The following is a 13,026-nucleotide window of genomic DNA, read 5'->3' as shown; positions in this document are numbered from 1 at the left end:
TGAATGTCATGAAGCAGTTTGATAAATTGTATAATATCTTTATATTATTCGGTTCTCAATTGATTTTGATTTATTGTTTTATTGCCCTATTGTCAGGCCTGACTGTCATTGGCATGCTAGCTGTCTTGTTTAATATTTTCAGTGTTTATTGATTGCCCTTTTAAAGGCATTGCAGCAGCACTGCAGATATAGAGTGTGTTTTTCCATCCTTAAGGCCTATCTGTCATGAGTGAACAAAATTCCCCAGATACTTTTTTTTACTATTCTCCTTTATTCTCAGTCAAACTGTGTTGTGTGGTTACTTGTTTTATAGTGCTTCTATGAAACCATCTTTAAGGCATTTAATGCATAAAATTTGTTCCTATGAACAATTCAGCTTAAAAATAAATTAGTCTGAATAAAAAACTGTTTTGTCATTTAACACTATTTTTATTTGACCTCCAAAGGCAAAGGGATCTCCAAGTGGAACTCCATCTGGCACCCAAAAGAAAGTTAAAAGAACCCTTCCTAACCCACCTTCAGAGGAAGAAGCTGTCAATGCTGGACAAACAGCCTACACCACTGGCTCAGCTCGTCGGCGTCTCTGCCGGAGCACAAACATGGCACGGGCAAAAATTCTGCAGGATATTGACCGTGAGCTTGACCTGGTTGAGAGAGAGTCCTCCAAACTGCGTAAAAAGCAAGCTGAACTGGATGAGGAAGAAAAGGAGATTGATGCCAAGCTGCGATACCTGGAGATGGGCATTAACCGACGAAAGGATGCATTGCTCAAAGAAAGGGAGAAGAGGGAAAGGGCCTATCTGCAGAGTGTTGCAGAGGACCGTGACTACATGTCTGACAGTGAGGTGAGTAACATTCGTGAGACGAGAAGTGGAGAGGAGGCCAGTGGACATGGGCTTGAGAGACCACGTACTGCACCACAGTCAGAACTTGATGAGTTTGTTCCTCCACAGACCAAGCACGACCAGTACGGAAAGTATTCCCAGTACCAGTACCCACAGTACCAGCAGTCCCTGTACCAACCTCAGTCGCCATACCAATCCCAGTCCATCTACTCTTCTGTTCCTTCTCTGACTGCCTCACAACAACAGAGCTACCACCAAATGCTCTTGCTCCAGCAGAAAGCCAGACAACAAGCTGCTCTCCTCTCTGAATTAGATTCTACCAAGATTGCCTCCAACTATGACACCTCATCTTACTTGGGAGGAAAATATGGCAACCACCTTGACATGCATAGCTTAGAAGAGCGTGCTGACAGCATGGCAGTCAGTCCAATGTCCAATGTATCTGCTGACTCCTTCTATGCAGACTTAGATCCACATCAAACACCAAGGAGCTACATGCTTTTAGAAGATGCAGCAGAACTTGCAAAGAGCACCGGTAGCCTTTCATCCACCAGCTATGGCATAGCTGAAAGGGAGCTGGCTAAAGCAGAGCGTCTTCTGAGACATGCTGCTGCAGATGTTGGTACAGACTACTTGGGCAGCTCCTCCAGGCTTCATTCCTATGGTAAGGCCCAGGATGAAGAGGACCCAATGGAAGAGCCATTTGAACTGAAGCTTTTAAAACAGCAACTGAAACAGGAATTCAGGAGAAGCACAGGAGGCACTGAAAGCTTAGAGCAGCTTGCTGGACTCTCACATCACTATACCCCCAGCACTGGAGTGTCTAGTGGAGGCTACAGGGCCTACCCTAAAACTGAGAAGTACAGCATCAGTAGACTGACTTTAGAAAAACAGGCTGCCAAGCAACTCCCAACATCTATGCTCTACCAGAAACACAAAAATACCAGCAACATTGGCAAGTATTCCTCAATCCAGGATAGCAGGGGTCTAGAAGCAGACTATAGTAGCTACTTGGGGTCCAGTAGTGCTTCTCCCAGGTCAAGCAGACTTCTACAGGATGAGATCACCTTTGGGCTTCGCAAGAATATTGCTGAACAACAGAAATACCTGGGTTCCACACTTGGAGCTACTTTGGCAGGTTCACTCAATCTGGGCCAAAGCCTGAATCTGAGCCCAGGCATGAGGTCCTCTTTGGGTGAAGACTCTGCTTACCCCAGTGGAAGCAGGTCACGGCCTTCTTCCAGACCCTCCTCTGTTTATGGCCTTGACCTGTCCATTAAAAGGGACATCTCAAGTTCTTCTCTGAGGCTCAAAGCAGAAGGTGACCCCTCCTCAGAGACCTCAGCTTTCCAGACTCCATCAGGGAGGACAAAACCTACAAGCCTGCCCATTGTACAAGGTGGGCGTGGACGCATCCCTATTGTGGCACAGAACTCAGAGGAAGAGAGCCCATTGAGTCCGGTGGGTCAGCCAATGGGTATGGCACGGGCATCTGCAGGTCCGCTCCCACCCATATCTGCCGACTCCCGTGATCAGTTTGGGTCATGTATGTCCCTCCAAGACTCTCAACAGCAACACCTCAGAGAAGATACTTCAAGAGGACGGGGCTATGTGCTAATGGATGATCTGCAGGGCACCATGTCTGATAGTGAAGGTAATTTGTTTGTCCACAGATTGTCCACTTATAGTGACTCTTCATACACTGTTCCAGCTTTTTATTTTTTTCATCTTGTAAGTGCCCGTTCCTGTCTATATGAAGGCATCAATTCTCTTAATATTTATGTTTGGTTTTTTTGTTCAAGCTTATTTGCCCTATGCTTAACTAATGAAAGAATCACAATGTCCCAGTTGGCTTTCTATAGTAACATTTCTATGGTTTAGTAACAGTTGAAGTAAACATTTTGCATGTGATTTCTTCGCAGACTGACTTTTTGTTTCTGTGTGAATACTAGAGTGCATGCTTTCAGTCTCTGCAAGTTCAGTTTATATGTATATGTGCTGTCTGAGTGGGATAAATTAGAAAGAAATGACCTATTATAAATCTCTCTTATCAGTAGCAGAGGAATAGCCTTATGACTCAACATTTCTAGTTAAGCTGCTTGTTAACAATTGAGCGGCATATGTTTATGATTTAGTCATCTTTTTAGTTATCTTAATGTGCCTTCTAGCAAAATCTTCTTAGCATTATTCATAATTTAACTACACAGAATCTCTCTTCCTCTTGTTTGCTTTATAGATATGTCAAATTTTATTTAATATTTCCACCACAATAAACTATTGATAATATTGATGAGATATTTTTATTTTGCTCTGTATAATGTCAGGCATTCAAATTTATTGTAAAAAAGTTTTATTTTTCTTCCATAGTGAAAATGTTATAGCCTAAGCCTATATACAAAATGTCATAGCTCATACATCTATTTCTCCATGATAGATGATACTCTTCATGCATGTTGCTAGCATTTCCTGGAGTAATTATCATGCCAGTTTGTGTTTGCATGTTTGATTTTCATTTAATTAATAGCGAGTGATTTGCATGTCTCTTCCTGTCTGGTTTTAAATAAACTTGTTCACTTTTCTGCATGTTGATCTTCTTTCTTTTGCTCTCCGGGAACTAATAAATGCCTTCAAATAGAAAGGGCCATGCTTTTTCTATATTTTTTCTATATCTATATCAATATTTGTCTTTTGATTTCTGCCTATAATGAAATTTTAAGTATTTTTAAGACTGAAGAGATCAAAACATAGTAGTTGATATGCATTGCATGCCCCTTCCCCTCATTAACTGCTAAATTGTCTAAATACAACTGCACTGTACGTTGCAAAAAACATAAATATTGTAATATATACACAATATATGGTTTAACAATCACATAACCACAAAACTGAAGCGCATACCGAAAATACTCACCATTTTTATAGTGTTTTTTTTTTCTTCATTTATCTATGTAGTAACTAACCCCAACCATGTACAGCATATGATGTGTTCATCATATGTGTCATCTGGAAGTAAATGCATTTGCCTTGGTTGCAGCACTAAGTGAATCCCTGGTGGGTTTATGCAGAGACGATCCAGGAAACTCACATGAGAATGTCACAAACGGTAGAGTATAACCACCTTAGACTCCTGCACGTCTCCCGTCTCCCCCACACCCCTGCTACCATGACCACCCACCTGCCAATCACCCATGAGCTGTTAGGCAACCAAATTGACCACAAATTCATCTCCACAACAACATGTTGAAGGAAGTATGAAGAATTTGCACAATAACATAATGCTGTGTTAGTGAATACAGCTCTTGCATCTGTGATTAAATTGGAATTTCACACTCCTTTCTCTCCAAAAAGAACAAATTTTCCCAGTTTAAGCTGCTGCAATTTCACCAATTTGGTGGAAAAAAAATCAATAATGTAATACTAGTAATAGTTTGCATATAAAAGTATTAACTTCCTGATAAAACTGGTCGCGCTCATAAAACACAATGACCACAGATACTGAACTGTACACAATAATAGAACTCCGCGTTAGTGAGTGTTTTATCATGTAACTACTTTTATCATGGATCTACATCTGTCATGTCATTTACATCTGAATGTCAGGTCTGTAAACACCAGAATTGTCTTCTGTTAAATGTTGATTCCTTTTGAAAAGCTGAGGTCAGTTATTTACTTGTCCATGACAAAATACATCTAATAATTGCCTTTGAATGTTCCCAAAAAATGAATGCTCCCTATTACCCACCCACCCCTGTCTTTAACCCATGAAAACTTAAAATGTTTAGGGGTAGGTACAGCACCAAGCAGACTTGCTCTAAATCTTTTTACAGAATTCTTATGGTGAATTATGTATTGGAAAAAAAACTGAAGAATTGAGTCCTCCGGGTTAGTTTTAGTTTTAGGTTTGCATGCAAAAATAACTGCTCTACTTTGTATAATCTGCCCCAGATGGCTCTATATTGTTAAAATTTGAGACCGCATACGTACCTTAGCTGTCTCTAATACCTGATATTACCGTGTCTTTAGGGGTTTGTTGTAACAGACTGGCAAGCAAGACTTTAACGTTATAATTTCCATCTGTTTATCTTGTGAAGCGTACCACCTGCGACGGGAGGAAACTGACTGGTTTGATAAACCACGAGATGGACGCACAGAAAATGGACAAGGGTTGGACAGAAGACAGGTATCTTCTGTCATAGTATTTTAGAAACATGTCATTGCATGTTAGAGTGTTATGAAAATTAATTCTGATTGTGCCTATTTTATGTCCCTTTAGGGAAAGTCAGCACATTACCCGTTTCCTCATACCAGAATAAAGCTACAGAGGGATCCCAAAGATCGTAGTGTATCAGGTAAGACGTGCAACCTCTCAAATACTTAATGCTTTGCTGCTTGGCTTCCTGACATACTCCAGCAATGTAGACAGACGTTTAGGACAGCTGCCCCTGGTAAAAGAGGATATGTTCGCTTACCAGGCCATCATGGAGAGATGCCCGAGGCTTATGTCTATGCAAATATTAGTTTCTCCATGCTGAGATTGCATTGGCACAGTTTTATTGTATGCCTACTACTAAACAACACATTATCTCTCCTCTAATTTCCCTTTAGCATCCTCTTGTGGTGCTTTATTTTGCCACATCATTGCACACAAAATGTCAACAGTCAAAACCGCTGAGCAAAAGCAGATCAGCGGTCTAGGCCCTCCTCGTGCTTTGACAAGTCACATAGGTTTGGTTGATTCTCCTCGATATCCTTTGTCACTGTTCCTTTAAGTATTAGAAAAGGGCAGACATTACGCAGCAATGTGGCAGATTGGCATCCCTCCAGTTGTGTCAGTCATCAAAGCTCAAAATGGCGTGTAATGCACAAATTGGATTATCTTCTTAACTAGAAACTGATTTAACTCAAACAAGCGAAATAAAAAAGACAATGAATAAGGCTATAGAGAGTGTACTGTGGTGTGACTGGTGGATTTGCGTGTACATTGGTAGTAAGTCTGATGGAAGGGCCTGTGATTCTGAATACGGGATGTACGTCACACAACAAATGCTGTCCTGGAAAGAATGGAAATTTATGGAAATGTAAAATTGGGAGTTGCAACGCAGATTAATACAATCTTATAGGGATAGTTCAAAAAAGATATTTATTTTTTATTTTTGGATAAACTATCCTTTTAAAAGCCATTGAAGTTTCTGTGGTTATTAAAGATGGTCTAGTTGTCACGGTTTGCTCCAGTGAATATTTCTTAGGGTAATTTTATTTTTGAATGCCAGCTTCTGTATAGACATAACTCACATCATAACCATGATTTGAAGTGTGGGTTTTATTTTACTGACTTTTTTACCGAACAGATGTGATGATATTGGTATTTTAGTTTGATTAGGTTCACAATAATTATTTTACACTCTTAAAATCAAAGGTTCTTTGTTGGCATCTATGGTTCTAGAAGATCCTTTAACATCCATTGAACCTTTCCATTGCACAAAAGGTTTTTAGAGGAAAAATGTCCTCTATTTTCTCTAAACAAACCTTTATTTTTAGGATTGTAATATAAAATGGTTTTCAACTGAGGAGAGGGTCTGGAAAACAATATGCAATAGAATTTTTTTTTAAACAATGTGTAATATGCACACATTTTTGAGTCACTGGGATATAGCCCGTGTGACAGCTAGCCCCATTCCAAAGATTGGTACGTCAGAAACAAATGGAAATGTATTGATTTGAAATATATTTTAATAAAACAAGCCAGTCTTCGAGGCTTGCCTCTAGTGTTGGTGTTTGTGCCACCTTATGTTAATACAAAACTTTTTCCTCACAGGGAACGGACTGGGCATCCGTGTGGTTGGAGGAAAAGAGGTCCCGGGAAGCAATGGGGACATTGGTGCATATGTTGCCAAAGTGTTACCAGGAGGAACTGCAGAACAGACGGGGAAGATTGTGGAAGGTAGGCACGATTACTGCTTTAAAACCTTTCTCTGAGTGGATTCACTGGTTTGGTTAAGCTGAAGAGATGTATCAATGTTCACTGTCTCTTAGAGCAGGGATAGAAGCATATCTGTTGATGTTAAAGGGCACAAAGTGACGTGATAGGAGACAGGAAAAACAAATGATGCTAATCTGCACGGTTCTTCGCCTCCAAGCTCCGGGAATGACTCATTCTTGATGTGAGAGATAAAGATAGAAAAGAAGAAAATGAAGTTGAAGTTTCAGGTTCATGACTGTGTTTCCTCTGTGGTGTACACTGCCGCCGTAGGTGTTGTGCAGATCAAATGAGAGTTGAATGTTAAATTTATATCGAAACTTTGACTGAGATGTCTCTGGAGAGTTCAGCTGAAAAAAGTTTGAGGTTTTACTGCTTTAACACAGTTTTTTACAATGCAGTTATGTAAATGTGCACTTTACACAGTCAGAATTTACCTCATTGTGACAGATTTGCCCAATGATTGCTGACGGCTAGAGTTTCTCATTGACTTGGAAGAATCCTCACAGACTTTTGGAATAAAACCCGGAGTGAAATCAGAATATTATGACAGCTTTGGACTGTCTTGATGGACTATTTAAACCAATTTGATGGAGCTGAATTTTACAAGCTGTATTGATCTCGGTTGTGACTGAGACTTTAATACTTTCTCTTTCTCCAGGGATGAGGGTGAACACGGAACATTGTAAATTAGGTCTGCTTGGGCTCCGGCTTTTGTGCTGCTTTCTCGCGGTCATAATTTACGAGGGGCCAGAATAGGTGGCGAGGGGGAAAGGGAAGCCGGAGGGAGTGGATCTGTCTGTGCACAGGCTTATTTATGAGGCTATATACAACAGCTGGGCCTTGTGAAAGAACATTCTGAGCTTTAACTGGGACTGACACTTCACATCTGTCTTCTTCCTCCTCCTCCTCTCACACTCGATCAAATATCACTTTGTATTTAGACATCTGATTCCTTTGCTGTGTCCTCTTCTCTTCTCTTCTTTTTTTGTTTCTTCTTGTATCTACTCTCTCTTTTTATCTTAACGTGTCTCAACTTTCTTCTTGTAATGTCTCATCTCACCTTTTCTCTTTAATTTTGTCCTTTCTCTTCTCTTTTGTTCTTGTCTTCTCATATATACTCTTATCTCATCAAATTTAGTCTCTTCTAGTATCATCTTCTCTCTTCTCATCTTGTCTCATCTCTCCTCTTCTGATCTTATTTCTTCTTGTCTCTACTCTCATTTTTCCTTTTCTTCTCTTCTCTATGCTTTTTGTCTCATCTCAGCTCACTATTTCTCTTCTCTTTCCATCTTATCTCTTCTCATTTCAACTCTTGTCTCATTTCATTTAGTCTCATCTAATCTCTTCTGATCTACTTTATTCCTGTATCTACTCTTTCATTCCATCTTATCATGTCTGTACTCTTTTCTTTTTTCTCATCTCACATTTTCTCTTCTTATCTCATCTTGTCTCTTCTCATCTCTTCGGGTGTCATAGTCTCATCTTGTTTTGTCTCTTCTCATCTTGTCTCTTCTTCTCTTCTCATATTGTATTGTCTCTTTTCCACATAATGACCCACTACTAGATGAAGCTTCCTAAGGGAGAAATGTCAAATGTTTCTACTTGGCGTAAGTGTGATTATAAATGCGGTCGGCATGGTTACAAAAGCAATGTGAAAGCAGAGACATAGTAACACCAACAGAACATGCTGGTGTTAAGCAGTGGAGTGATGTGAGCCTGCTGTCCAGCCTCTCACATTAAAGTTTAAAATCTGTGAGTGTGTACATATACAGTACATGACATGATTGAGCACACATTCACCTCCAGGGACCCCAAGCATCCACCGTAAAGTGGGAACTTCGAAACGCCCAAAGAGGGCATATCTGGCCTACCTGAAGACACGCTTTCATCTGTGTAAGTGCAACAACAGAGTGGTTTCAGTTTGCTGTGACTTGGAGTGAACTCTGCTGCATGTGTTCCTCTCCTTTCTCACAGGGTTTCTACAGCACAGTTCGTTTAATTGAAAGAGATCACGTGTGACATTGCAGTGCTGTTTACAGCGTATTTGATCTCTCAGATAGTGAATAAAATGTATCCAGTGGCTGATTTTGTGTGTCTGTGCGGGTGTGTTTTCATAGGAATGCAAGTTCTGGAGTGGAACAGCGTTTGCTTGACTGGTAAGACGTACGAGGAAGTGCAGGGTCTGGTTGGTCACCAGGTTGGAGAGGCGGAGTTATGTATCAGACTGTGAGTGCCAGATTTGCATAGTTACTAATTATTTAAATTTTATTTAGGTAATTTTTAATTTTACTATCTATCTAAGAAAGATGTACAATTATTAGTATTACACTAATAACTGTACTAATATTTTGTATTAGTACAATAATTAGAAAAATGATTAGTACTTGTTTAAAAAATTTGTGCCAATGTTATTGTCATTGTTATAAGTTAGCATGAAACATTTCTTAGCCCATTTTATTTCTGTATTCTGATATATTTCAGAGTGAAACATGATATTTAAGAAGAAGATTAGAGGAAGACATTAATTCTATAAAAAATGTGGTTATATATCAGAATGGAGCCTGATGGTTTGAGAGAACGGGGTTGAAAAACTAGGAAGGGTTTGTGACTTCAACCAAACAGGAGAGCCTAAAAAATACATTATTTTTCAAAGGAACATTAAGGCCAGGAACGTACATTAAGTGAGCAAATGGGGTACATTTTGATTCCATACTGGCTTAACTGAACTTTTTGTCCTTTGACCATGATTTATCTCTTTGTCATTTTCAGAGACCTAAATATGCTGTCTGATTCTGAAAGCTCCCACCTAGACCTTCAAGACCAGAACAAAGGTGGGAATCATCAGTCTGTGGAGAAGACAATCAAATGATAATGTCCTAATTAACCTCAAAGACACATGACCACTAACTTGCACTTATAAATATTCAGGAGACAGACCTCCGCGGTCACCAGGTGTAGACCCTAAGCAACTGGCTGCGGAGCTGCAGAAAGTGTCCCAGCAGCAGATGCCGTCCTCTTCCGCGTCAACTCTGGATAAAGCCTCAGCGTCTGCTGGCTCCAGTGCAGTTCCCAGCCCTGGCCAGCCTGGTTCACCCTCTGTCAGCAAGAAACGCCACAGCAAGGTATGTGTATGCCATTTACACACACACACACACACACACACACACACACACGCACACACACACGCACACACACACACACGCGCACACACACACGCGCACACACACACACACACACACACACACACACACACACACACACACACACACACACACACACTTATTATTTTGTGTACAAAGAGTCAAATGCAAAACTATGTCTTTTCTTACTGCTGATGTTTTCTTTCTTAGACCTCTGAGGCTGCAAAAACTCAGTCCCACCCAGTGTCAGGAGAGATCCAGGTAGATTTCAGCTCTCATTAACTCAGCCATATGAGTAGCTTATCCAGGCCACAGAAAACCTGGAAACCAGGGAATTTTAAAATTGTGATTTACAGACCTGCAAATGTGGAAATTCCCATAATCAGTATGAACTTTTCTACTTATGCTCTAAAATATTTCATCAGCTGGAAATTGCTCTTCATAAGTGCGTTCTCTATAAAACGATAGCAAACTGGCAAAATCGTGTAAATCGTGTCCAAACCCTGCTTATTAACTAACAAAATGTATTTATGCCATATTCATTCACCTTTTCAGTAGTAGAAAGTACAACAACCATTTCTTTCTTGCTTCAATTTTGCAGCTTCAAATAAATTACGACAAACAGCTGGGAAATCTCATCGTCCATGTTCTTCAAGCTCGAAATCTGGCACCCCGGGACAATAACGGCTACTCTGATCCATTCGTTAAAGTTTACTTGCTGCCGGGTAGAGGGTAAGTAGCTTGTAAAACTCAACTAACTGGAACTGAGTTGTCTCTCATGGATTCAGCCTCAGTGTGAACCATTAGGTGCTGATCCCGTGGGTGCTCGGGGGCTCGAAATGGTCGTGCACCTACGAAAAAACAAGAGATTTCATATAAATAAATATAAATAATATAAATTTCAACCAATTAAAAAATCGATTGATATTTGGGAACCTCTGTGATTGAGATTTGAGAACCTCTCTGATTGGCTGTTCTCACATCGGGTTCCAGCGGGTCGTAATACACACAATTCCATCGTTATATTTAGGCAGGCAACATAACTTGACACAGAAGCTTGTGCTTTCTGTTTGTTTGTTTTTTGCACAATGATAAATTGCTTTTGAAGTAATTTACTGATGATTACTTTAATCACCAGCAGTGATTGCTGATGAGCGTACATGTTCAAACTTTGTCATGCGCACTCGTGAATCTCTAGGTGCTCTTTCTCTAGAATTCTCTTCACTCCTGGATTTAATGTTGCCAGAAGCTATCAACGATCAGACTTCCAAGACTGACTCATGAAATAACACTTTTAAATTGTAAATAAATTAAGGATCCATCTCTGTATGTTAAATAATTCCATGTACTAATTCAGTCCTCTAGTTATTTATTTTATTATTTAATAGTTATTTGCGTTAAGTGCTTATTCTAAAATGACATTTATTCAATTATTTTATTTAGTGGACTGCTACTGATCATCAGATATATCAGCAAGAGAGCAACTCGCAACAACACTCATTGAAATAATAAGTGTTTTTGTTTGGTTGGTAATGTATTTGCAGTTCATTTGTTTCTCTCCGCGAGACATGAATGACTTTTGTGTAACAAATTCATTAAGTGCACCTTTTAATGGAGAAAAGGATACTCTTAAAAAACTAACACACAACTGTAGTTGGTCACTTTACATGTCATTTAGTCGGCCTGCCTTAATAGCTACAGTATGTGAAACTACAGGAAGTGTTAATTTAAAATCTGGATTCTTGACTTAAAATAGATAAATTCAACTGTTTCACCCTTGGCACTGGAAATTAAGACTCCTAGAGCTGTTATTCAATCCTAGCTGCTATTTTCAAAGAGTTAACGAAACAGAAAATCACTTATCCAGCTGTAATTAGCACCAGGTCCATAGGAAAGAACTGGAAAGGATTATGCATACTCTGTAAGCCCTAGTTTTTAGCTGTTTTAAAAATATATATATTTTGTGTGTATGTGTGTGTGTTTGTCAACGCATTTATGAGTGCAGTAAATGACTCAGCAAAAGAGGAAAATCAATGGCAGCTCAATTTGGGTGTAAAATGATAGCGCTGATTGATGTTTGTAGGTTGGTGTGTGTGTGTGCATCGGATCATTTCTGCCTCTCATCTGATCATGCAGTACTTGGATTGAACCTACAGAAACAGGAGCTCTCCATTTCTCTGCTCCATATGGGCATGAATGCATGAGCTACTACAAAAACACAAACAAACACACACACTTTTGCAATCTCCCACTCATCACTGATTGTTGTCTGTTTTTGCTGCATGCTGGATCTTCACAGTCAGGTCATGGTTGTGCAGAATGCCAGGTATGTGATTCTTTCCTACAGCACATTATACAAGACTTGGCCATGCTTGGACATGAATGGCTTAATAATGTAGGGTTTTGATCTTTTTACATTTTTATCATTGTTGCTCATTTGATCATTTTCTCAATGTAGTATGTGGTCACAGCAGCAACACAAGTTGACCTATACTAGATGTCCTCCATTGTGCAAACCATTTGCCACCGGTGTGGATTGTTTCATGTTTTTCGGTAACTGATGGTTTGTGCCACACTGATCTAACTGTACCTCATGGTGACCCCTTGTGGTATGTTATCTAATTGTAGTGCTGAAAACAAAAGAAGGTCCAAACACGTTCAGAAGACCCTGAACCCAGAGTGGAACCAGACTGTCATCTACAAAAATATCCACCTAGAGCAGGTGAACTACAAAATCACAGGCATTTGCATACATGTAGGTTGTGTTACAGATGTCTGAAAAACCCAAAGAAAAATCTGATTTTACTTGAATGGAATATGCCATGTCAGTTTTGAGATTTCAATTATATGAAAGCTCTTCAGAGAGAATCTCAGGCTTTATGTGCTAACAGCGAAAAGTCTGATGTCTCCCAGAAGTACTTTAGTCTAATTAAGACCAAAGAGCTTCTTGAGTTTGTTGAGCTCTCTGAGGCAGCTGCTGACAGATGTGATTGATATGTTTTTACTGGACTATTGAAGCGAGGCAAACAGCTCTTAATAGAAAGAGAAAGGAAGAATGTAG

At 39.7% G+C, this 13,026-nt stretch overlaps 1 protein-coding gene across 2 annotated transcripts in view; it reads left to right on the top strand.

The window, feature by feature from the left end:
• Window positions 1-13,026, top strand: part of pcloa (piccolo presynaptic cytomatrix protein a) — a 48,660-nt gene that overhangs the window by 25,403 nt on the left and 10,231 nt on the right. For both annotated transcript variants that reach the window (XR_013205324.1, XM_077234654.1), the window contains exons 7-18: window positions 447-2,499; window positions 3,880-3,948; window positions 4,937-5,025; window positions 5,119-5,194; window positions 6,661-6,786; window positions 8,943-9,051; window positions 9,595-9,656; window positions 9,754-9,947; window positions 10,176-10,226; window positions 10,567-10,697; window positions 12,265-12,291; window positions 12,594-12,687. Coding sequence is in view for 1 of the 2 variants with exons in the window: in XM_077234654.1 (XP_077090769.1) it covers window positions 447-2,499; window positions 3,880-3,948; window positions 4,937-5,025; window positions 5,119-5,194; window positions 6,661-6,786; window positions 8,943-9,051; window positions 9,595-9,656; window positions 9,754-9,947; window positions 10,176-10,226; window positions 10,567-10,697; window positions 12,265-12,291; window positions 12,594-12,687 (3,081 nt within the window). In the remaining variant the exon portion in view is untranslated. The remainder of the gene's footprint in view (window positions 1-446; window positions 2,500-3,879; window positions 3,949-4,936; window positions 5,026-5,118; window positions 5,195-6,660; window positions 6,787-8,942; window positions 9,052-9,594; window positions 9,657-9,753; window positions 9,948-10,175; window positions 10,227-10,566; window positions 10,698-12,264; window positions 12,292-12,593; window positions 12,688-13,026) is intronic.

The sequence above is a fragment of the Siphateles boraxobius genome, unplaced genomic scaffold, assembly GCF_051911475.1.
Source record: "Siphateles boraxobius isolate OS27281-9 unplaced genomic scaffold, OSU_SipBor_1 19, whole genome shotgun sequence".
Lineage (NCBI taxonomy): Eukaryota > Metazoa > Chordata > Actinopteri > Cypriniformes > Leuciscidae > Siphateles > Siphateles boraxobius.
This window is presented reverse-complemented; position numbering and strand designations above follow the sequence as displayed.